General features: G+C 36.6%; 1 protein-coding gene across 1 annotated transcript in view; it reads left to right on the top strand.

The window, feature by feature from the left end:
* Positions 1–404: 404 nt before the first annotated feature.
* Positions 405–24,806, top strand: part of STAP1 (signal transducing adaptor family member 1) — a 43,631-nt gene continuing 19,229 nt past the window's right edge. Inside the window, exons 1-4 of the mRNA XM_061191428.1 lie at positions 405–524; positions 9,421–9,492; positions 20,090–20,203; positions 22,293–22,349. Coding sequence (XP_061047411.1) covers positions 405–524; positions 9,421–9,492; positions 20,090–20,203; positions 22,293–22,349 — 363 coding nt within the window. The remainder of the gene's footprint in view (positions 525–9,420; positions 9,493–20,089; positions 20,204–22,292; positions 22,350–24,806) is intronic.

Raw genomic sequence — 24,806 nt, forward strand, 5'->3', positions numbered from 1 at the left:
TAATTCAAGTCATGTCTTCTGGGGATAAAAATGCACAGCAACAAACAAACAAAAAAAAAGGTGGAAGAAAAGAAATGTGACCTTGATGTCTCCTCAAATGTCCATAATCTCCACAGCTGTTCCTTTCATCCTCTGGTGATATTAATCTTCTGTTTATTTTGCTACTGTAATTCTAAACACACATTGTTTCCTCAGAGTTTACCCTCTCCAAGTTGGTCTACGCCTGTTCTTTCTTACCACAGAAAAAGTAAAGAAAAAAAAGTGTGTGTGTGTGTCCTGTTGGTGGTTTAAAATCGAGTTGGGACTTCCTCTTTGAACAGTTGCCTTTTCCTCTCACACAAGGGAGATCTCATCTTGTCTGAGACTAGATTAAGTTGAAACAAACCACACACCAACGAGAGGGTATGATGGCTAAGAAGCCCCCAAAACCAGCCCCTCGCAGGATCTTCCAAGAAAGGTCAAAGATTACTGCTCTACCCTTGTACTTTGAAGGTTTTTTATTAGTCAAGCGGTCAGAATACCAGGTAAGTCCACAGATGATAATGTTAAACTAGAAATTTCTGTCTTAATATAAAATTTATTTTATGGTGATATGATGTGACAAGGGCCTTCTTGTCTCTGCTGGGACTGAACCCTCTTCCCTGAGGTCAGAAATATGATTCCAATTTGCATAATTTAAATACAACGTATGGCTTAAACACATATATGTGTATATATAAGCTTCTAATGTTGAGTCACTAATGTAAAAAAATTCCTAAATTTCTAAAGAATTTATTTAAACATCACAGAAGAGTTTAGCTTAGAAGGTAAAATGTTTCCTATATATTTTCTCTGCAATTTTGAAATTAAACCTTCTGCTCCCATTTGCAGTTGATTGAAGCTTACAAATAATGATCAGAAAATGATAAAATTGATACTGTTTAACATTGTGTATAGTTAGTTGTATGTTCTAAGACACTGTTCAAGATAGGGATTTTAAAAGATACTACTTAGGGTGCTCTATGGGTAGATGTACATTAAGCTACATAAATACATTCACTCTAAGAAAATTCACAAAGCATTTTTTAAACATAAAAATAAAAACTTATAATTAGTTAAAATCAGTGCTTTTGAAATACTAATTGTGGATACTTTGAAATGAATGAGAGAAATAAACTTGGAAGTGTCTGTTACTAAAGAAAAAAGAAATCATTAACTTAGGTCAAATTTTATGAAATGTTAATATTAATTGAAACTAGAAAAAAATAGTGTTTTGAGAAATGCCTTAAGAAATGTTTAATAACAATTTAAAAATATTTTTTCTGAGGATTTATTAATGCTTATAGAAAATGTGTGTATGTAAAAATATCTGTAATAGCACATTCATATTTCTTGCATATATAATCAGATCATTTACTATTAGAGAGTAAAGACATGGTAATTTGTATTCTGTTATGGGTGTTAAACATGTATTAGTAATATCTGTCAGTTACATTGGAACATTTTTTAGTTGATCCTATATGCTTTTAAAATGAATTCAATCTTATTACTATGGGTTAGCTACATTATTACACTTTGCCAGGAAAGGGGAGTGGGGAAAAGAAATTTCTAGATTGTAATTTAAATTTGTCTATTCACTGAATTTTTTCCAAAGTGTTTATAATAACTGTTTCTGATACTGGGTTCCTTTTAATGTTTAAAAAAGGCAATCCCTTGGTATGGTTAGCAGAAAAAGAAAAGGATTTTAGGGTGTCAGTAAAACATGCCTTTACCTGATGGTTTTGCCACTTATAGCCTGGATTTAATACAAGCTACTCAATCTCCTAGAGGCTAAATTTCCTCAACTGTAAAATGGAGAGAATATGAGTTACCTCTCAAGGTATAAAGCCTGTGATACAGCGGTGCTTAATCAATTCATTCATTTAAGCAGTGTATATTACGTGTTTCCTATGTACCAAGTACCACACTCAGTTCTGGAGAATATGAATAAAATACAAAAACCCTACCTTCATGAGGTTTAGTTTAGTAAGGAGTGATGACTCACTTACCCGAATGCTAGTCTAATTTTTCTTGGAAAGCATGCCTTGAAATGGAAAGAAAAAACTATAGGTGTAAAAATTTCAGATGAAATCATAGCAAAGTATCTTTTACTTATATGTCAGGGAGAAGAGATCAAGAGGATGACAGTAATGTCTACTAACAAGGTGATTTCAAGGATTAAAGGGATAACATATGTAAACCACCTGGCTCATACTAGAGATTAGATTCATTCTCCTTCCATTTTATTATTCATCACATTCTTATTAACATACTAAAATCAGTTTTGAATCCATAAGTAATCCGGCTCAAAGGAGAGCCACAGTGATAATTAGAGTGCTGGAAAACAGAAGCAATGAGAAAAAGCTAAGGAAAAATAGTCGGATTTCTAGGCAAGTGGTAGCAAAGTACCAGGGAACCTTTGAAAGAGAGGTGAGCCAAGGGTATCAAGAATGTCACCTTTCGATCTGAGGGACAGGAGGAAGTTGGGAGCCTCTACAGAATATTAAGTGAGGTCTCTGCTGAAGGAATTCAAGCTAGAAAAAATATAACTGAGGAGTAACCTGTTCTATAAGGAGATTACATGCTGAGAGGTGTTTCTTAGCTATTTTTGTGACAGGGACACTTTTAAGAATTAAGGTGCTTTGCCCCCAGGAAAATGTTCCAATATACACCATTTTAAATGCAATTCCAAGAGGTCCATGGATCCCAGGTCAAGAACCCATTAAAAGTACGTAATCTTTATGGAAAAAATGTGGGAAGATTTACTTAACCCACAGTACTAGAATTCTGGATGATTAGGAAGATTTACTAGATAATAAAAGCTATTCAGTGCTACAGTGAGATACCAATGGCATCGCAGTTCTTACAAATGGGGAAAATTCTCAGTTTTCTGGAACTATTTGAACTAAGAGAGCATTTGGGCAACATCTCACAGTCTTCAAACTGTGATGTGCTATAATTAAAAACACTGTATGTAATATGTCTTCTAATTATCCTGAACACAGAATATGATCATCATAATAGCATCAAAATAACATTTCTCTGACTAGTCCTCTAACTGCCACTAATTCATCTAGAAAAATTTTAGGGTTCAGTTGTGCTCTCAAACAGTTCTCTATGCTAGTAATCGCCAAATTTTTAAAGTAACACACTCTTTTCAAGAAAACATTTTTGAACACAGATCTCTAAGAATATTAATTTATTTAGAAATTATATGTATGTACTCCTGTACTACTAGTCCAAACAAATTACTAACTATATGCAGAAAAGGAATTCAGAAAGATGAAATATAATTAGATATTCTAAAAGTTTCTTCCCCAGAGGGATCATCTTGCATGCCTCCGAGGTTTAAGTGCCCCACTTTGGAGACCAGTATATAACATCCTTCTTTAAGCAAAGGCACTTTATTCACTCACAAGAAAAAAAAATGGGAGCTTTTTATTGGGGACAGGCTGGAGAGGAACTTAACTGGATTTGCACTGTAACCCAGTTTTACTAGTTACATCAATGAGAAAGAGCCCTGGGAGCCAGGAGATATTAAGTATCAGTCCTACTTTAGAACTTGGGCAAGTCCTTCAGAACTTTTCATCTGTTTCCTGTTTTGTAAAATGGGTAATTACTCTCTTGCATAACTGAACGGGTTGCTGTGATGATCAAATAGACTCTATTTAAATGGGTATATTTTCTTGAGGTGTTGCCATATGGAAGATAAACTAGGCTCTTAATGTCCTATCAGTCTGATCCTTACAGTAATTCTTCTGGGTAGAAATTATTTTATCTACTTCAAGATGAGTGCATTTTTGCTCACAGAGTTTAAGCTCGAGGTGCCTCACCATTAAGGGGCCTAACTTGGATTTTATTGCAAAGCACTTGACATCATGCTGCCTTTCAAACTAAAGTTCTAATTCCATTTGGTGGTGGGTTTCTAAAGGTTGGGGATGTCTAATCACTAGATTCTTTATCACATTGAGCTCAACAGTAAGCTCAGTAGACTTTCAAAAACATTTGTTTAATTGAATGAAAATGAGATAGTGACCTTAAACTCTACATACAAGGTCATCTAACGATTATGAAGCTTAGCGAGAAATTCAAGAGGCCTATGTCGGTACATTTTTTTACTTCAGCAATTGAATGCAAATGATTGCTTAAAAATAAGAAATTTTGTGTTCAGTGTATTTAATCCAAAAATCTGACCTTCAAAATTAATTTTTAAGATAGGTATGTATCTCTGTAGATATCAATATATACCTAGATGTTGGTCATTGAGATTGATATTGATAGATGACTCCGATTATACCGGTTTTCAGGAGCGCTTATCAGAAACTAAATCAAGCCTGTGACCCGCAGGTCTCTGCGTACTAAATATAAGTTTGATCTGTTCTTGGGTTTGTGGCTCTGGTTCATGTCCACAGGGCCTACTGACATTTGTAATCTTCCTTTTCCTCCAGGCTGCCTTTCCTTCAACTCAGTGCCTTTGTTCTTGCTTCTTCCCCCATTAATAAACCCTCCTTAATCCTTTCTATGAATATATATGTTTGTTTACCAGTAACGCTCCCGTTTTTCCCTCATTAACTCTAGGCAATTCATACCATTCTCTCATGGCTGAACACTCTGTAATTTTTCACAGGAGCACAGATGCATGTCTGCATGTACATAAAGAGCGAATGCAATAAACTTTGACTGCTATTAGTGATTTTAGTTTTCTATCTTGTGGCAGGTTAATACTAATGAGGCTAATTAAGAAGATGAACAGGGTGGTAGACTTTGCAGGCTTTTCTCTTGTTTTCTTTTCCTCTAAGAATCATAGAATCTCGGGTTTGGACTTTATCTTAGACGCCATACTTCAATAAAACTACACAACCCGTGACTAAGTTCTCGAACCAATACGCCTACATTCCAATCTCCTCCCCACTCTCCCTCACTCCCATCCTAGTTCCAAAATACTGTGTAATCTTGACTTCCTCCTTGCATTGAGATACTTACCATTAGAGAAGGGTGTGAAAGCCTTTAAAAGAGAGAGATGATTTTTTAAAAGCTCCAAGATAAAATTGAATTGTTTTGGGCTTCCCTGGTGGCGCAGTGGTTGACAATCTGCCTGCCAATGCAGGGGACACGGGTTCGAGCCCTGGTCTGGGAAGATCCCACATGCCGTGGAGCAACTAGGCCCGTGAGCCACAGTTACTGAGCCTGTGCGTCTGGAGCCTGTGCTCCGCAACAAGAGAGGCCGCGATAATGAGAGGCCCGCGCACCGCGATGAAGAGTGGCCCCCACTTGCCCCAACTAGAGAAAGCCCTCGCACAGAAACGAAGACCCAACACAGCCATAAATAAATAAATTAAAAAAAAATTTTTGAATTGTTTTATTATTTCATCTCAAGTCAATTCTCAGAAAGTTCAAGTACTTTTCAACAGAGTGACTATACACTTTCATGGTTTTTATAGAACACCTGCCTAATCATAGTATAGGTTAGCAACTTTTTCAAGCCAAATTTCTCAATGCAGTTTTCTATCTTTTTACTTAAGACAATATGAAAGGGTGATTTTATATAGGAATGACAATGGATTTCATTATTCTAGTTTACAAAATATCTTCTCCTACTTGTACATAATCCCATTGAAAGATCTATTTTAGAGATTTTTAGTGGGCATCACCTTCACACACACATACAAATTACCATGTGGAAAGAGTATTATTATATGGATAATAAAATATGCGAAGTACCTGTTAATAATGTGAGTGATGAGGTAATGCTTCCCCACCGCCACTGGCCAATACTGATGGAACCCTTGCTATGTCCCAGGTCCTATGTGCTTTACATACATCATTATTCCATTCAATCCTTCAACAACTCTGAGGATTTGCTACTTATGTAGTAAGAGGCTGGTTTCCCTACTTCCATTCTTGGTGCCTTAACACTGAACTCTCACACAGGAGACACATAATAATTATTATTATTATTACAATTCAGTGGTTTTTAATATATTCACAAAGCTGTGCAACCATCACCACTATCTAGTTCTAGAACATTTTCTAGAACATTGAAAATGTTTAAGTTTAATGTTTAAGTTTCTGAAAAGAAACGCCGTTAGCAGTTACTCCCACTTCCCCTGCCCTGTACATTTTTTATACCCATTTGATGGGATTTATCCTCCCCCAAGTTTGAAAGCAAGTGAAAATTAAGACACAGGAATCACACAAATGAAGATCAATTCATCACTTTTATTATTAATAAAATCTATTGATAGTAGTTTAGATTTAAGGCCAAAACTGTGCTGACACTTTACCCCAGATTTAGGTAGGCTTGACCTACCGTGAGTCACTGACGCAGTTTGAGAGTCACAGCCTGCCTCTTGGAGGCCCTTTGCCATATGGCAGGGAACAGAGCAGAACACCCACTCTGTCCTGGCAGGCTGCTGAGAGAGGACAAGAAGGCGTTGAGTTGAGCTTCCTGCCTCGCAGACTCACCTCTTAGATATTCAGTCCTACCCTCTGCAGAGGCGGTAGTTCTCTCTAGCAGCACCCTGCAGGATAGATTGGAGGGAGAAAGAAAGCAGTGGAGAGACCAGGCAAAGGGCTACTTCAATGCCATTAACATTTTGTATCCTATGTGAAAATAAGGAAAGAAAAGACTTCTGCTGGGGCTGAAATTAAGGTTTGTTCCCTTGCCTTATTGAACTGCTTGACTCAGAGATGTGTCAAGTATATACTGGCATCTGGATTTCAGACAAAAGGAAGAATCTCTTTGCCCAGTTTTACAATTGCTTCTTTGGGGACCATCTGTTGGCTGATCCTTCAATCCTACGCCCTTTTGAATTGTTCTTTTCTTTGGTAATCCATTTTTGATTCAGGAGGCATCAGCATGTTCATTACGTTACATTATAGCCAGCTCTCTGTTGGGAGGTAGGATGAAGTGGAAAGATCACAGGGCTTGGACAGAGAAACTGTGCTCCAAGTTCCAACTCTACCCCTGAGGTAGATTGCTGCAGGACTACTATCAGTTTGTTCAAGTCTCACTATATACACTCCCCTTGGAAATGTGACTTTTCTGCTCCTTCCATAAAGAGGCTGAGTCTGTTTTTCTGCTCCTTGAATCTGGACTGGGTCATGCTTTGGTAAATGTGACAAAAGCAGAGGATTAGACAGTACTTGCACATTGGGTTTTGCCCTCTCTTACCCCTGAGCATTCTTCTGCTAGTATGTGAACAAGTCTAGGCCAGCTGACTGGAAGATGAGACTGCACGGAGTGATTCCAATTGTCTCAGTAGAGTGGTTTCCAACACCAACAACCACTTCTCTGATTCTCTGGACATCAACTAGGTGTTCAACACTTCAGTTCAATTCTGATACTAACTACCTACCCAATTTAGTGCAGACCCCACAGCTTAATTAAGAGCTGAGTCCCACGAGACTACCCCCTACTTCAGTCACTAGCCACAAGTCCCAGATCCCTTTTCCTTCTGACTGACTGGTGATAAATCAGGGGTTCCCATGACCCTCTCCCAAGATTTTGTAATTTACTAGAATGGCTCGCAGAACTCAGGAAAACACTTTGCTTACATTTACTGGTAAGGGATACAAATGAACAGCCAGATGAAGAGGGCAAGGTCTGGAAGGATCCCAAGCACGGGTGCTACTGTCTTTGTGGAGATGGGGTACACCACCGTTTTGGCATGTGGAAACTTATCAAATCTTGTTGTTCAAGAGTTTTTATAAAGCATAATCTCCAGGCCCACCTCCTCTTTCCTGGAGGTTGGTAGGTAGGGCTGAAAGTTCCAACCCTCTAATCATTTGTTCTTTAGGTGACCAGACCCATCCTGAAGCTATCTAGGGGTCCCGTCCTAAGTTACCTCATTAGTAAAAATTCAGGTGTGATGTAAAAGGGTTCACTATGAATAACAAAAGCACTCCTATTACTTAGGAAATTCCAAGTGTTTTAGGATCTCTATGCCAGGAACTAGGAGACAAAGACTAAATATATTTCTTATTATACCACACCCAGTCATTCTGCATTCCCAGCTAATACCCCAAGCAAGTGAATGAGAGTACCCTAGACCATTAAGTCACAGCCAAGTATACCCAGATCCAAAGAATCATCCGCCAGCCACAGAATGAGGAGAAATATAAAATGCTTGCTGTTTTAGTCCACTAAGTTTTAGGGTGGCTTGTAATACAGCAAAAGCTAATATAGCACCTTATCAGCCATAAAGACAAAGGGAGAAAATAGTTCTATTAAGAACATGAGAAAGATGGTTGCTGTAATTCAGAATGAATTTAATCTTGAACTTCCTGAGAGCCAAGGAAAATAAAAGAAAAATGGGTTATAGAGTTCCCATTATTTGAGAAAATAAGTATATAAATTCTAAAGAGGTGACAAACATTTTGGTGGTCAAAAAAAGAATAAGTGATATGTGATTATCAAAGAGACACAAAATACCATAACATATGAGTGTCTTCACATTTATAAGCAAAAGAAAAAATTTCTTCACCTGATTTTCTTACATTAACCCTCAATATAAATCAAGATAATCTAACATGTTGTGAAAATTCAGCTTATTAAACCCTAAAGGAAGGAATGTTCAACAAGTCTATAAAACTGACTGGAATTTTTAAAAACACACTTTTGCAAAGAACTGGGTATGAAGGTAAGTCTTCAGATTTGAAGGATTTTTTTTTTTTTTATGTTTTAACCGCACCCCCTTGCCATTCTTTTGTAATACAGCCAATCTTCATAAAATGTAAGTTCTTATCTAAATAGACTTTCACTTGATTGAGTCTTACTAGGTTATTTAAATATTTTAAACTTAAAAAATTATATTTCTATAGAACTCATAATAATGTGAACAAATTATGAAATGTTCAGCACATGAATGAAATCTGAATTCAAAGTTCAGCTTTGATTGTGTTATTTTTATCATTAGCAATTGCTCATATTTCCTTGATCTATATAAATATATTCTATTTATTGAACCTAAACTATGAGCCATGTACTATTCTAAGTGATTTATGTGTATTAATTCATTCAATCTTTTCAACTGTCTTGGAAGGTAGATATTAAATGCTTGTCCCAACCTGGCCCCTTATATGGCCCCTCTTACAGGTGCAAGTTTCCACTGAAAGTGCACAAAAAGTCAAGCATCTTAAATCAATGAGGAAAGTTTTGGAAAATAATTTACTTAAACACAAATCAAATTACATCCCCACCGCACACCTCATACTAAAATTTGTGAAGGATTTAACCAGGAATTAAATGTAAAATTAAGCGATAAAAAAGTAGGTGATTTATCCCAGGAGAAAGAAGAATATTATATCACACAGCAATTAAGAAAGTTACAGAGGGAAATATCAATAGGAAAATAGTTGAATATACATAATGAAATGATGTTTACAATTTCTTTCCCGCAGGATTATAAACATTACTGGACAGAGCTGAGAGGAACTACACTTTTCTTTTATACCGACAAAAAAAGTCCAACAGTAAGTAAACATGTTCAGCTGATTTAATTTTTTCCCAATAAACACTTGCCATATAGTTTATTATTCACTTTCTGTCTTCCGAAAGTAAAGATACTCCAGTACAACCAATTTAAATAAGAACATTTACATCTGTGAGGGCTATCAATTACAAGACCTATGGTAAAATTTCCTGGGAAACTCAGAAGGTGTTAACTGATACCCGAAATCTCATAACATACAATATGTCACAATTTAATTTTTCTAGAAAGATACAAACATACCCCATGAGATAAGACTTCTAAGAGCTCAAGCATGAGAATAACAATAAAGAAATTCTGAGATTATTTATTTGTATTAATTTTAAATAATTGATTGATATTTCACTTTAACCACAAAAAAAATAAACATGGTGTATTTCATTTTTTCCACAAATAAAATGTAGCATTTTAGTAGCAAATGCATGTCTACCTTGGAATGCTATGCTTACGAGATTTTATGATCCAGTAACTTGTTTAAATATAAACATTTCAGACCATGGATGTAGTAGCCCACACTGCTTAGAACATTGTTATTACATGACCAGATCTAATGAAAGATACAGAAAAAGAGCCTGTGTGATGTATTCTACCTGCAGGCATTTCAGCACCATTAGTGGTAAACTAACCAGAAGTCATTTAAAAAACCAAACAGAAAACAAACTTAAAATGGTCATCTTTGAGGTCAAGGGTTCAAGATGGCTGAGTAGAAGGACGTGCTTTCACTCCCTCTTGCGAGAGCATCGGAATCACTACTAACTGCTGAACTATCATCAACAGGAAGACACTGGAACTCACCAAAAAAGATACCCCACATCCAAAGACAAAGGAGAAACCACAATGAGATGGTAGGAGGGGCGCAATCACAATAAAATCAAATCCCATAACTGTTGGGTGGGTGACTCACAAACTGGAGAACACTTATACCACAGAAGTCCACCCACTGGAGTGAAGGTTCTGAGCCCCACATCAGGTTTCCCAACCTGGGGGTCCGGCAACAGGAGGAGGAATTCCTTAGAGAATCAGACTTTGAAGGCTAGCAGGATTTGACTGCAGGACTTTGACAGGACTGGGGGAAACAGAGACTCCACTCTTGGAGGGCACACACAAAGTAGTGTGCACATCAGGACCCAGGGGAAGGAGCAGTGACCCTGGGGGAGACTGAACCAGACCTACCTGCTAGCGTTGGAGGGTCTCCTGCAGAGGCGGGGGGTGGCTGTATCTCACTGTGAGGACAAGGACACTGGCAGCAGAAGTTCTGGGAAGTACTCCTTGGCATGAGCCCTCCCAGAGTCTGCCATCAGCCCCACCAAAGAGCCTGGGTAGGCTCCAGTGTTGGGTCGCCTCAGGTCAAACAACCAACAAGGAAGGAACCCAGCCCCACCCATCAGCAGACAAGTGGATTAAAGTTTTACTGAGCTCTGCCCACCAGAGCAACAGCCAGCTCTACCCACCACCAGTCCCTCCCATCAGGAAACTTGCACAAGCCTCTTAGATAGCCTCAACCAGAGGGCAGACAGCAGAAGCAGGAAGACCTACAATCCTGCAGCCTGTGGAACAAAGGCTACATTCACAGAAAGATAGACAAGATGAAAAGGCAGAGGCCTATGTACCAGATGAAGGAACAAGATAAAACTTCAGAAAAACAACTAAATGAAGTGGAGATAGGCAACCTTCCAGAAAAAGAATTCAGAATAATGATAGGGAAGATGATCCAAGACCTCGTAAAAAGAATGGAGGCAAAGATCGAGAAGATGCAAGAAATGTTTAAAAAAGACCAAAAAGAATTAAAGAACAAACAGAGATGAACAATACAATAACTGAAACAAAAAATACACTAGAAGAAATCAATAGCAGAATAACTGAGGCAGAAGAACACATAAGTAACCTGGAAGACAGAATGGTGGAATTCACTGCTGCAGAACAGAATAAAGAAAAAAGAATGAAAAGAAATGAAGACAGCCTAAGAGACCTCTGAGACAATATTAAATGCAACAACATTCGCATTATAGGGGTCCCAGAAGGAGAAGAGAGAGAGAAAGGACCCGAGAAAATATTTGAAGAGATTACAGTTGAAAAATTCCCTAACATGGGAAAGGAAATAGGCACCCAAGTCCAGGAAGCACAGAGAGTCCCATACAGGATAAACCCAAGGAGAAACACACCGAGACACACAGTAATCAAATTGACAAAAATTAAAGGCAAAGAAAAATTATTAAAAGCAACAAGGGGAAAATGACAAATAACATACAACGGAACTCCCATAAGGTTAACAGCTGATCTCTCAGAAGAAACTCTATAAGCCAGAAGGGAGTGGTATGACATATTTAAAGTGATGAAAGGGAAGAAACTACAACCAAGATTACTCTACCCAGCAAGGATCTCATTCAGATTTGACGGAGAAATCAAAAGCTTTACAGACAAGCAAAAGCTAAGAGAATTCAGCACCACCAAACAAGCTTTACAACAAATGCTAAAGGAACTTCTCTAAGTGGAAAACACAAGGGAAGAAAAGGACCTACAAAAACAAACCCAAAACAATTAAGAAAATGGTCATAGGAACATACATATCGATAATTACCTTAAACGTGAATGGATTAAATGCTCCAACCAAAAGACACAGGCTTGCTGAATGGATACAAAAACAAGACCCATATATATGCTGTCTACAAGAGACCCACTTCAGACCTAGGGACACATACAGACTGAAAGTGAGGGGCTGGAAAAAGATATTCCATGCAAATGGAAATCAAAAGAAAGCTGGAGTAGCAATACTCATATCAGATAAAATAGACTTTAAAATAAAGAATGTTACAAGAGACAAGGACACTACATAATGATCAAGGGATCGATCCAAGAAGAAGATATAACAATTATAAATATATATGCACCCAACATAGGAGCACCTCAATACATAAGGCAACTGCTAACAGTTGTAAGAAAGGAAATCGACAGTAACACAATAATAGTGGGGGATTTTAACACCTCACTTACACCAATGGGCAGATCATCCAAACAGAAAATTAATAAAGAAACACAAGCTTTAAATGATACAATAGACCAGATAGATTTAATTGATATTTATAGAACATTCCATTCAAAAAGAGCAGATTACACTTTCTTCTCAAGTTCACATGGAACATTCTGCAGGATAGATCACATCTTAGATCACAAATCAAGCCTCAGTAAATTTAAGAAAATGAAATCATATCAAGCATCTTTTCTGACCACAACGCTCTTCTCAAACTCTTCCAAAAAATTGCAGAGGAAGGAACACTCCCAAACTCATTCTATGAGGCCACCATCACCCTGATACCAAAACCAGAAAAAGATACTACAAAAAAAGAAAACTACAGACCAATATCACCAATGAATATGGATTCAAAAATCCTCAACAAAATACTAGCAAACAGAATCCAACAGCACATTAAAAGGATCATATACCATGAGCAAGTGGGATTTATCCCAGAGATGCAAGGATTCTTCAATATATGCAAATCAATCAATGTGATACACCATATTAACAAATTGAAGAAGAAAAACCATATGATCATCTCAATAGATGCAGAAAAAGCTTTTGACAAAATTCAACACCCATTTATGATAAAAACTCTCCAGAAAGTGGGCATAGAGGGAACCTACCTCAACGTAATAAAGGCTATATATGACAAACCCACAGCAAACATCATTCTCAATGGTGAAAAACTGAAAGCATTTCCTCTAAGATCAGGAACAAGACAAGGATGTCCACTCTCACCACTATTATTCAAAATAGTTTTGGAAGTCCTAGCCACGGCAATCAGAGAAGAAAAATAAATAAAAGGAATACAAATTGGAAAAGAAGAAATAAAACTGTCACTGTTTGCAGACGACATGATACTATACATAGAGAATCCTAAAGATGCCACCAGAAAACTACTAGAGCTAATCAATGAATTTGGTAAAGTAGCAGGATACAAAATTAATGCACAGAAATCTCTTGCATTCCTATACACTAATGATGAAAAATCTGAAAGAGAAATTAATGAAACATTCCCATTTACCATTGCAACAAAAAGAATAAAATACCTAGGAATAAATCTACCTAAGGAGACAAAAGACCTGTATGCAGAAAACTATAAGACACTGATGAAAGAAATTAAAGATGATACCACCAGATGGAGAGATATATCATGTTCTTGTATTGGAAGAATCAATATTGTGAAAATGACTATACCACACAAAGCATTCTACAGATTCAATGCCATCCCTATGAAACTACCAATGGCATTTTTCACAGAACGAGAAGAAAAAATTTCACAATTTGTACTGAGACACAAATGACCCCAAATAGCCAAAGCAGTCTTGAGGGAAAAAAGTGGAGCTGGAGGAATCAGACTCCCTGACTTCAGACTTTACTACAAAGCTACAGTAATCAAGACAATATGGTACTGGCACAAAAACAGAAATATAGATCAATGGAACAGGATAGAAAGCCCAGAGATAAACCCATGCACCTATGGTCAACTAATCTATGACAAAGGAGACAAGGATATACAATGGAGAAAAGACAGTCTCTTCAATAAGTGGTGCTGGGAATACTGGACAGCTACATGTAAAAGAATGACATTAGAACACTCCCTAACACCACACACAAAAATAAACTCAAAATGGATTAGAGACCTTAATGTAAGACTGGACACTATCAAACTCTTAGAGGAAAACATAGGAAGAACACTCTTTGACATAAATCACAGCAAGATCTTTTTGGATCCACCTCCTAATGAAAATAAAAACAAAAATAAACAAATGGGACCTAATGAAACTTAAAAGCTTTTGCACAGCAAAGGAAACTACAAACAAGACAAAAAGACAACCCTCAGAATGGGAGAAATATTTGCAAATGAATCAACAGACAAAGGCTTAATCTCCAAAATATATAAACAGCTCATGCAGCTCAATATTAAAAAAACAAACAACCCAATCAAAACATGGGCAGAAGACCTAAATAGACATTTCTCTAAAGAGGACATACAGATGGCCAAGAAGCACATGAAAAGCTGCTCAACATCACTAATTATTAGAGAAATGGAAATCAAAACTACAATGAGGTATCACCTCACACCAGTTAGAATGGGCATCCTCAGAAAATCTACAAACAACAAATGCTGGAGAGGGTGTAGAGAAAAGGGAACCCTCTTGCACTGTTGGTTGGAATGTAAATTGATACAGCCACTATGGAGAAGAGTATGGAGGTTCCTTAAAAAACTAAAAATTGAATTACCATATGACCCAGCAATCCCACTACTGGGTATATACCCAGAGAAAACCATAATTCCAAAAGACACATGCACCCCAATGTTCATTGCAGCACTATTTACAATAGCCAGGAGATGGAAGCAACCTAAATGTCCATCAAGAGACAAATGGGTAAAGAAGATTTGGTACATATATACAGAGGAATATTACTCAGCCATAAAAAGGAACGAAATTGGGTCATTTGTAGAGACGTGGATGGATCTAGAGACTTCATACAGAGTGAAGTAAGTCAGAAAAAGAAAACAAATATCGTATATTAACGCATATATATGGAATCTGGAAAAATGGTACAGATGAACCGGTTTGCAGGGCAGAAATTGAGACACAGATATAGAGAACAAACGTATGGACACCAAGGAGGGAAAGTGGGGGGGGATGGTGGTGTGATGAATTGGGAGATAAGGATTGACATGTATACACTAATATGTATAAAATGGATAACTAATAAGAAACTGCTGTATAAAAAAATAAATAAAATTCAAAAAAATAAAATAAAAACAAAAACAGAAAACAACAAAAAAAGAAAGTAAATGACAGCCTAAATTGCCAACTGTAAGCAGTTATCTGACTTTATTTCTTCAAGGCCTCTGACAATTTCTGGCCTCATCTCCTGCCATTTCCCACTTGAGCATAATGCTTTTACCCATTCCTCTATTACATCAGACTCTTGCCTGAAGATGGACTTCCCATTTGCTTTTCTTTAGGCCTGGAAGGCTCTCCTCTCTTCAATACCATCTTCTGAGAGAGGGCTTCCCTTTTCACCCACTGTAAGTTAGGTTTCTGCAACCCTTTCTTACCAGTTACTATCTCTCTCTCTATTCTGTCATGCTTTTGGAAAATTACCTTCTGATATTTTCGCTCAATTCAGCATTAATATTTTTTTGCTTTATCCCCACTCTACTAAAATAATAACCTAATCTGGGTTCTTTACCTTCAATCTTTCTTATGTTTAATTCATCTTACAGCTAGAATGCACTGATCCCAACACCTTGTTTGGCCATTTCATTCCCCCATTCTCTTTTGGCATACCAAAACATGCCACCTCAATATTTGATAAACACCCCATGCCTAGAGGATAAAAGTCCGCAGCCTTTTGTTCAAGGTCACCCTGTACAGCCTCTACCTACAGCCCCAAACCATAACTTCTACTACTCCTTTAGAAGGAATGCTCTGCCTCATGGAATAAAAAATCATGTTTACATACATTCCTGCCTGTTCAGTTCAGTTTCACATCATTTCTCTTGCCTGTTCCATTCTCTCATTCACCCTTCTACATTTCTAGATCTTTGTTCTTTATTTCGGGCCTACGTCAAGTTCTAGCACTTCAGTGAACACTTCTCCAACTCCTACAGAATTTAATGACCATTCCCTTTTTCTTCATACTTACTCAGATCTAAGCAGAAAGAGTTTTATGTTCCTGACTATGAATTTAAAATAGTCTTACAAATTGTTGTATGAAAGAAATGTCTTATAAGTACTGTTTATGTTTGATATAATAAAGTTGCAAAATAAAAAGCCAGAAAAAAAAAATGGTCATCTTTCACCAGATCTCTGGGTAGACAAGATTATATAAAGGTGTTTTCAAATACCATAAAATAAATTTTAACATAATTAACTTCTCTGTTGTGTCTCCAACTTCCCACTGATGTCAGTGAAAATACAAAAGACCCTGGCCTAAACCTTGTATAATACACATATGTGAGAGAGTTAATAGTTACTATTCACCTACTACATGGCAAGGGAGGTACAACTTAGCGATTCGGAGCCTGGTCCTTAGGTAGACTACCTGGATTTTTGTCCTGGCCCTGCCACTGTTCACTGTGCCATTTTGGGATCTTGGGCTATTTACCTAACCTCTCTGTGTCTCAGTGTATCAGTTAGGGTACTGGTAGGAAACAGACGACCTCTCAAATTAGGCAATTTGAAGACAGTTTAATGAAGATTATATTCAAAGCAGTGGACAGGATGTAGGAAAACCACAAAGGATAGTACAGAACCCTGAGGCTTTGTAACAGTGCCCCATTACCATACCTAGGAGTAAAGGAAAGAGAGGGAGAATAGTGGGAGAGCTGTGTGAAGATGACTGCCTTGAAAAGAGTATGATCTTTGACAGAGGAAGCAATTGCATAGAGTAATAAATACCTGACCTCACTCTCCTCGCTCTTCTGATCTCCTGCCAGTGTTCACCAGCGGTCCAACCCAACAGAAGTCAGAGGTTAAGGATGCCCTTCATGTTGTCCATATAGTTCCCACTCCTGGTGCACAGTGTTGGATGGTGAAGGGATAAAAGTGAATCTAGAGGAGCATATATCAATAAAAGATCTCCAACACAATCAGTTTCAAAAAAAAATTAGGATGAAAACAGTAGCCCATCTCATAAACTTATCAAAAAGATTAAATGCAATAGTAAGTAAAAGGACTTAAGATTGAGTCTAAAGACTTAAGAGAGCAGCTGGCACATAGTAAGCATTTAAGCATTTTACACGTATTATCTCATTTAATTCTCACAACATCCCTGCAGAGTGGGTACTATTTTAATGCCTACTTTATAGATGAGAATAGTCAAGTTTAAGATTAAAAAATTGTACAAGATCAGAAAGCTAATGAAAGGGGTACAATCCAGATCTTGTTCCTGAGCCAGCATTCTTAACCACTACGTCATGAAGAGACTGTTACAACAAAATGCTGTGGAATTGCCCATCTACCAATTTTGTTAAAAGAGGATGCAGACTTTGGGGGAATTTTTTTCGATGATAGTCTTAGGAGAAAGCACAGGGATGGAACAAGCAACAACTGTAGATACTTAGCCTATAAGTAGGGAAAAATTTAAAGCTGCCTTTAAACATTTGAAAGGCTGTCAGGAGGTCATGTGAAAGAGTCATTGAATTTGTTTAGTGTTATTCCAGGGGAAGGGGACTAGGACCATGGATGGAAATTGCCTGGAGAAAAACTGTAGCTTTAAGACAAGAGAGATCTTGCCACAGGCACAGCTGTATAGGATGTATGAGTTCCATGTTGTTCGAGATGTTCCAGCATAGGCTGGATGACTGCATGCAGGAATACCCCGGGGGAGATTCAAGCATCAGAGGGCAGCTAGATTAGGCAGATGACCTTTAAGGCTCTTTCAATACTACAATTAAAACCAAAGAGATATGACTTCCTTTCTTCTAATCAACAGATCAGCTTACAGCACTCTAATTCCACCATTTCTTCCTCTGTTGCTTCCTCCTTTAGCTTGATCTAGACAAGTTATCAAAAAAAGATCCTTGTGTAATTTAAAATTTTGTCCTCCTTCCCTTATACTTCCCCTTCCATTTTTAATTGCTCTTTGTTCATTGAAAATAAATAGGTCAACCCAAACTTACCCTCAACCCCATCAATATAAGAATAGCTCTGGAAAAAAATGTGCTATTTTTACGCCTTACCTTATTCATAAAACTAGAATAAGCATACTTATAAGAATATAGTAAAATAAGTTGTATTGGGCATAACAGAGAGAGGAAAATAAAAGGAGATAAAAAGAAGTCAACAATGAGGCTGATTTAGCAAAAAATTATACCATTAAAAACTCTACTATACTTAGAGTTGGTCCTAATCTTTCTAATACTGCAGAGCAAGTCTGGTCAGTTGTATGCAGATCAGTTCATATAGACCAACTGCTCAGAAGAAATATTTTTATTATACTGGAATAAGATAGAAATTTCCTAATAGGATCCTCATAACCAGTAACATGTGGTACATACTGAACAATGGCTTTCTGGAAAAAAATTATGTATGTATATATATATTATATATATATATATTACAAATATTACTGATATAAAGAATGTGTAGTACACAGTTAAAAAAATAAAATACACAATACTCTTTACTGTAACTTCCATAAAGGCAATTGATTCTCATAGAATACTTTCACTGATTTTTCTGAACCTGTATCCATAGCCAACTATGATTTGACAAACGGAGTTGTTTTCCAATCTGCTGTTTCCCTAATAACTTTATTGACATTAAATATCATATTTGACATGAATGTTGGCCAATGTTTTTGTTTACATTAACGAGTAAGAGGAAAGTAAAGCAACAATTATGTATGTTGGAACGTCACCCATTTGTCAATGACATGAACTTCTTTGTTAAATGAGATAATGATTTTTGAATTATGAAAGAATATTTTGTCATTTTTTGTTCTGTTTACGATGAAAAAGCTTCAGACACAGCAAACTTTAAAATTTCACCTGCATTGCCACATAGCACAGGGAGATCAACTCGGTGCTTTGTGGCCACCTAGAGGGGTGGGGTAGGGAGAGTGGGAGGGAGACACAAGAGGGAGGAGATATGGGGATATATGTATATGTATAACTGATTCACTTTGTTATACAGCAGAAACTAACACACCATTGTAAAGCAATTATACTCCAATAAAGATGTTAAAAAAAAAAAATTTCACCTGCATTATTGACATTTTCCCCTTCACTTTCTGAAGTCTAGACCAGAGGCCAGCAAACTGTGGCTCTTGAGCCAAATTTAGCCTGTGGCCTGATCTGGTACAGTATATGAGCTAAGAATATTTTTTACATTTTTAAAGTGTTGTTAAAAACAAACAAACAAGCAAGAATTTGCAACAAAGACTGTATGTGGTCCACAAAGGCCTAAAACATTTACTATCTAGCCTTTGTAGAAGAAGTTTGATGACCCTTTGGACAATTAACAAAACAATAAATCAACTTGTAATTTATAAGATTTGCCAATTTCCATGATGTAAAAACTCCCACCATGACCAATTTCAACCTATCAGTGTTACCTCACTGTACATGGAGTTGGAAAGAAAGGAACAGCAGCACACCATCACAGTATATATATAGCATTTTCACCACACAGAAATGAAGATGTAAATAAACACAAGAGCATAGAGAATGCTATGTAGTAATATAACCAGAAAATGATGTTTTGAATTTTAATTCCCTTTGTTGTTAATATAATTTATTTAATTGTATGTTCATATAATTTAATTTTTAATAATGGCTATGTTTAACAAGTGGCTTGCAAAATTCCTGAAAATTTCTCAATTGACTTTTGCAAAGTATGAGCCAGTCAAGCCCACCACCACGTAATACATTTCCCAGTGCCCTCTGGGTTGGGAAGGGGTGCCATGTCCACCTGAAAACCAGAATATCATGCTAAGTACAAGTAAGTTGAAAGGAAGATATTATGTATTTTCCTTCCTGCTAGAACTAATATATATTACCCATGAAATAATTTAATGAGATTTTCCTTTATCTTTTCAGTATGTTGACAAGTTAGACATAATAGACCTCACATGCCTTACTGACCAGAATTCAACTGAAAAGAATTGTGCAAAATTCACCCTTGTTTTGCCAAAAGAGGAAGTGCAATTGAAGGTGAGTGAAGAGAAGAAATTAGTCTGAAACTAGTCGTGGTTATAAATAGCGTTCACCTCTTCAAAGCCTAGTGGCTGAGGTAAAGAGGAATTATAAGAGGAGTGCCAAGTCTTATATTTTGTTAATATTTCTTGCCTTCTGCCAAGAGCCATGGTTTTCTAAATAGGGATTTAAAAGGGCACGTTCACTGTTTAGTATCCAAGCACATTGAAACCGTATACTTCTGTCCTCTGACAAAGTCAGAGATCCATCCCACCTGGTGTTTTTAGAAAGTTGTTTTTGAATTGGCATCCAAGAACTTGGCATTCACTGAGTTCCCAGATGATTCTGAGACATGTCCAACATGATATATGTTTGGAACCACTGAATTAGACAAACTCATATTTCACAAATTGAGAGACATTCTGTAAAGCAATTGGCCTATGCTCATCAAAAATACCAGTGTAAGAAAAGACAAAGAAAGACTGGACACCTGTTCCCATCTATGGAGACTACGGGGTCAAGACAACTGAATGCAATGTGTGATCCTGGATTGAATACTGGATCAGAAAACAAAACAAAACAAAAGCTTTAAAGAACAATTAGAAAATTTGAATAAGAATTGTATATTAGATATACACAATTTGTGAAATATGGAATTAATCTCAAAAAACGCTAAATTCCACACAGGCAGAGATCTGTTTGTTAAACTCACCACTGTATACCCAGCACCTATATAGGAAAATATTTTTTTCTTGGATTGGCATTGAAAGTGAGCCAAGGAAAGTCAACCAACAACTACAACATAAAGAGAATAACTTGCAACTGAATAAGATGTAGTTGGATTTAACCTTGAAAGCAGTGGTCATAAAGCTTTAGTGTACTAGGAATCACTTGTAGGTAGGAAATATAAGGCCCCATCCCCAAACCTGGGCCTCTGAATCTGCGTTTAAAGCAAGCTCCCTGGATGATTCCGATGTGGTGGTTTAGAGCACAGGATTGGAATCAAATGCCTAGATTTGAACTCTGGCTGTTTTATTTGTTAGTATGTAATTGTAGACAACTTACTTAACCTCTTTATTGACTTGGTTTCTTCACCCAGAAGTAAGTCTTTACTCAGATGTAACCCTCTTACTGAGGCCTACCTGGACCACTTTATTAAAATTGCAACTCTTTTCCCCTCCCCAGACCCTTAATGGCATTCCCAATCTCTATTAACCCTGCTCTACATTTTCTCATTTATTTCCATCTGACACTATAACATTTACTCACTATTATGTTTATTATTTATTGCCCCTTGCTAGACCCTAAACCCTATGAGAATAAGGATTTTTGTTTTATTCTGATGTAAACCAGTACATAAAATAGTGCCCAGAACTTAAAGACACTCAATGAGTATCTGCTAAATGAATAAATCTATAAAATGAAATTTTAAAAAGAGTACTTTTTGCAAAAATGTCATGATTAAATCAGCTAATATATGTGAAGCGCTTAGAACAGTGCCACTTGTAAGCACTTAATAAATGTTGGCTGTATTAGTAATATTTAGAGCTAAGAATTGGAAGTTTTTAAGGTAACTTACTAACTACTAAGGTAATGGGAAGTAACTACATTGGTCCTACCTGGTTGCCTCAAACTTAAAGCCAGTTAGTGTTAAATACCAATGGGGGGAGTAACTATGAACTGACATACTAAAGAAATAAGTGTGCTAACATTTAAATTTTTTCGAGCTAAGTAAATATGTAAAATTTTGCTTGTTTAATAAGCAAACAGATTAAAGCTATGTACTTCCTACAAAAGAAAATATTATTGAAATATTTCAAAACAAATACACATTAATAATTCTAAGCATAAAGAAAAATGAATTATTTCTTCCTTTTAACTGATTGTAAGTGGTTTAAAAAATACAATTGACTTTTTAAAACAATGTGCTTCAATAGAAGAATATGCATTTTGTCAGTCTTGCCGGGTTTTGATGGCTTACACTATTTTGAGACTTATAAAACAATCATATGAAATTCTAAAGTTATTTGAAGTTAATAAAAGTATTAATGTTCATAGTCATTCATGTCTTTTTTTTGTCTTTATCTGTTTTTGTCTACATCTTTAGACAGAGAACACAGAAAGTGGGGAAGAATGGAGAGGCTTCATTCTCACAATAACAGAGGTAGGAAGGACATCATTTTTTATTGATTCACTCATTCAACAAATATTTACTGCCTGAACACTTACTATAAACCATGCTGAGTGAAGGGGGTTGAAGTTATAGCAGTTGAAAAGGACAGATATAAACCCTTATACTTACTCATGAAATTTATATTTTTATTGGGTGAATGAAAAGGAGAAAGAAAATAAACAAGAAAACAAATAAGATAATTTAAAATTGTGATAATTGTTTTGAAGAAAATCAACAGGGTAATGATTCTAGCTAGTCAATAACAGGTGGTCAGGGAGACCTACTTTTTGGTTTCATCCTTTAGATGCAGTGGTCTTTTATGTATTCTGATATTTGTAGCTTACAGAGCATCTTCTAAAAGCTTTCCAATTCCTTTTTTATTCATTTGATACATATTTATAAAATGCTGAGATGGATTTTATGAATAACATAGACAATATAACAGGAAGAGACCATCAAAATGAAAAGTCAGCTTTCAACATTTGTTTAGTGAGTCTTAAGACAAAGGGATGCTTATCTGTTCAACTCTGTGGCATCTTACCTGAGACAAATCCTAAGATCTATTTACTAACAGTTATAGTTAACTGTTGCAGCAAGATAACTACCATTATTTTAAATAAAACTACTGTAGCAACTGTCTAATAAACATGAGGTGCTTTGATAACCAGCTCCCTAAGGAGCACCATGTTTTCTAATACTCTTAGAGGACATGAAAACTTCCTATGTTTGTTAGGGTCAGTTAAATACAGACTTTATCCAAAGCTAGTTTCTAAGTAAAGGCTTTGCATTCACATGAAATAAGGACTGCACTTTACCAAGATGATGGATGCTGGTTCTTTCTCTCAGCCAAAAACAAGTAAAAGTTGGAGGGTCAACTACCATGTAGGAAAGTCATAGGAAGGTAGAAGAGTGGGCCCGTTAGAGATGCGAAAGGCATATTGACTTAAGGGGAGGGAGAAACGCATTCCCTCCCTCTGTTGTGGAAAGGCATTGTTGTGTGTTTGGCCTGGCACTTCTTACACTGGGATACAGATATACCAAGTGTATGTGATTAGGTGTCAAGGAATACACTAAAACCACCGGAAAAAACTTGGGGTGCATCTTCCTAGAACACTAATTATACTTGACATTTTGGCCAAAAAGATTTGTTCTTAGTTTTTTCCTTGAGGTAAGGATAAAAAGCATTATTTTTTAAATTAAAATGTACATAGATATGGTACAGAATTAAAATAAAATTCATGTGAATTATCAAAAGATAACAATTTGCCTCTAATGTTGTGCTCTATAAATATTGTCTTTTACTATGTTCCCAGATCACTCTGTATATACATTCATACCATGCTGTTGTTAGGGCAACTTTAGTAGAAGTATGAGAAACACTGGCTATAGTTCAAAGTGCAGAGACGTTGCTTTTGAATTAATTAAACTGGAGTTTGAGTCCTGGTTCCACAACTTTCTAGCTATGTGACTCTGGACTAGTTATTTAATCTTTCTGAGCCTGTTTTTTAAATTTATAAAGTAGAGATAACAATACCTATCTTGTAGCATTGCTGTGAGGATTTGCAATAGCATAATGCTTGGGACATAATAGGTAACTAATAAGGAACAGCTGCTTCATTAGTTTTTCCTCATTCTATTATTTTTTTCAGGATTGGTATATAAGGGAAATAGACTTACTGATTATTAGTTATGCAGAAGGATAGTCTCAAATTTCATATATATACACACATGTGATAAAATATAAACAATAATAGGAATTAATAAGATAATGTGTAAATAGAAAATGAAGTTCTAGTGTTTTCTTCCCAGACTCCAAAGGACTTTCTTATACACCCCCTGGAAAGCGTGCACCCCACTCTGGAGATCAAGATGATTTTCAGACACAGCTGCCTCAAAATATAGGCTAGGTTGTGTCACATGAAGAAAAATATTCTACCATTTAGATTATAACTTCTAAGAGTATATAGCTGGTCATAATGAAGTCTAAATTAGGGGTATAAATATAGATCAGGAGAATATAGGTGACTCAATCCAAACACATTTCTAGAAGAGATTTTTTAAAAACTTGATAGAGCAGTATCATAATCCTAATGTGTGAGTGAAAATTCAAAATACAAACACAAACACACAAAAATATAGACCTCTCATTGCTGATTCTCAGTCATCTAATGGATAGTTCCATCTCGACCCCATGTTGCCATATGGTTGGTGGAGCTTATTCCAGGTTATCTGTGGGATAGCTGGGCAACTTGCAGGCACTCTAGGACTTCCCTGGCAGTGAGATCCAGCGAGCTCAGAATAAAAAATGAGAGGTTTGATGTTACTTGAATCAGCTTGTGGTGCCAGGTGCGTGTACTTAGCTTTGGACCAGATCAAAAGGAATGTTTCTTGGAAGAAAGTCAGGCGCCCTGTGCAGGTTCTAGCTGGTTTAGAGGCAGTTCTAAAACA

Source organism: Eubalaena glacialis, chromosome 5 (assembly GCF_028564815.1).
Source record: "Eubalaena glacialis isolate mEubGla1 chromosome 5, mEubGla1.1.hap2.+ XY, whole genome shotgun sequence".
NCBI classification, from domain to species: domain Eukaryota; kingdom Metazoa; phylum Chordata; class Mammalia; order Artiodactyla; family Balaenidae; genus Eubalaena; species Eubalaena glacialis.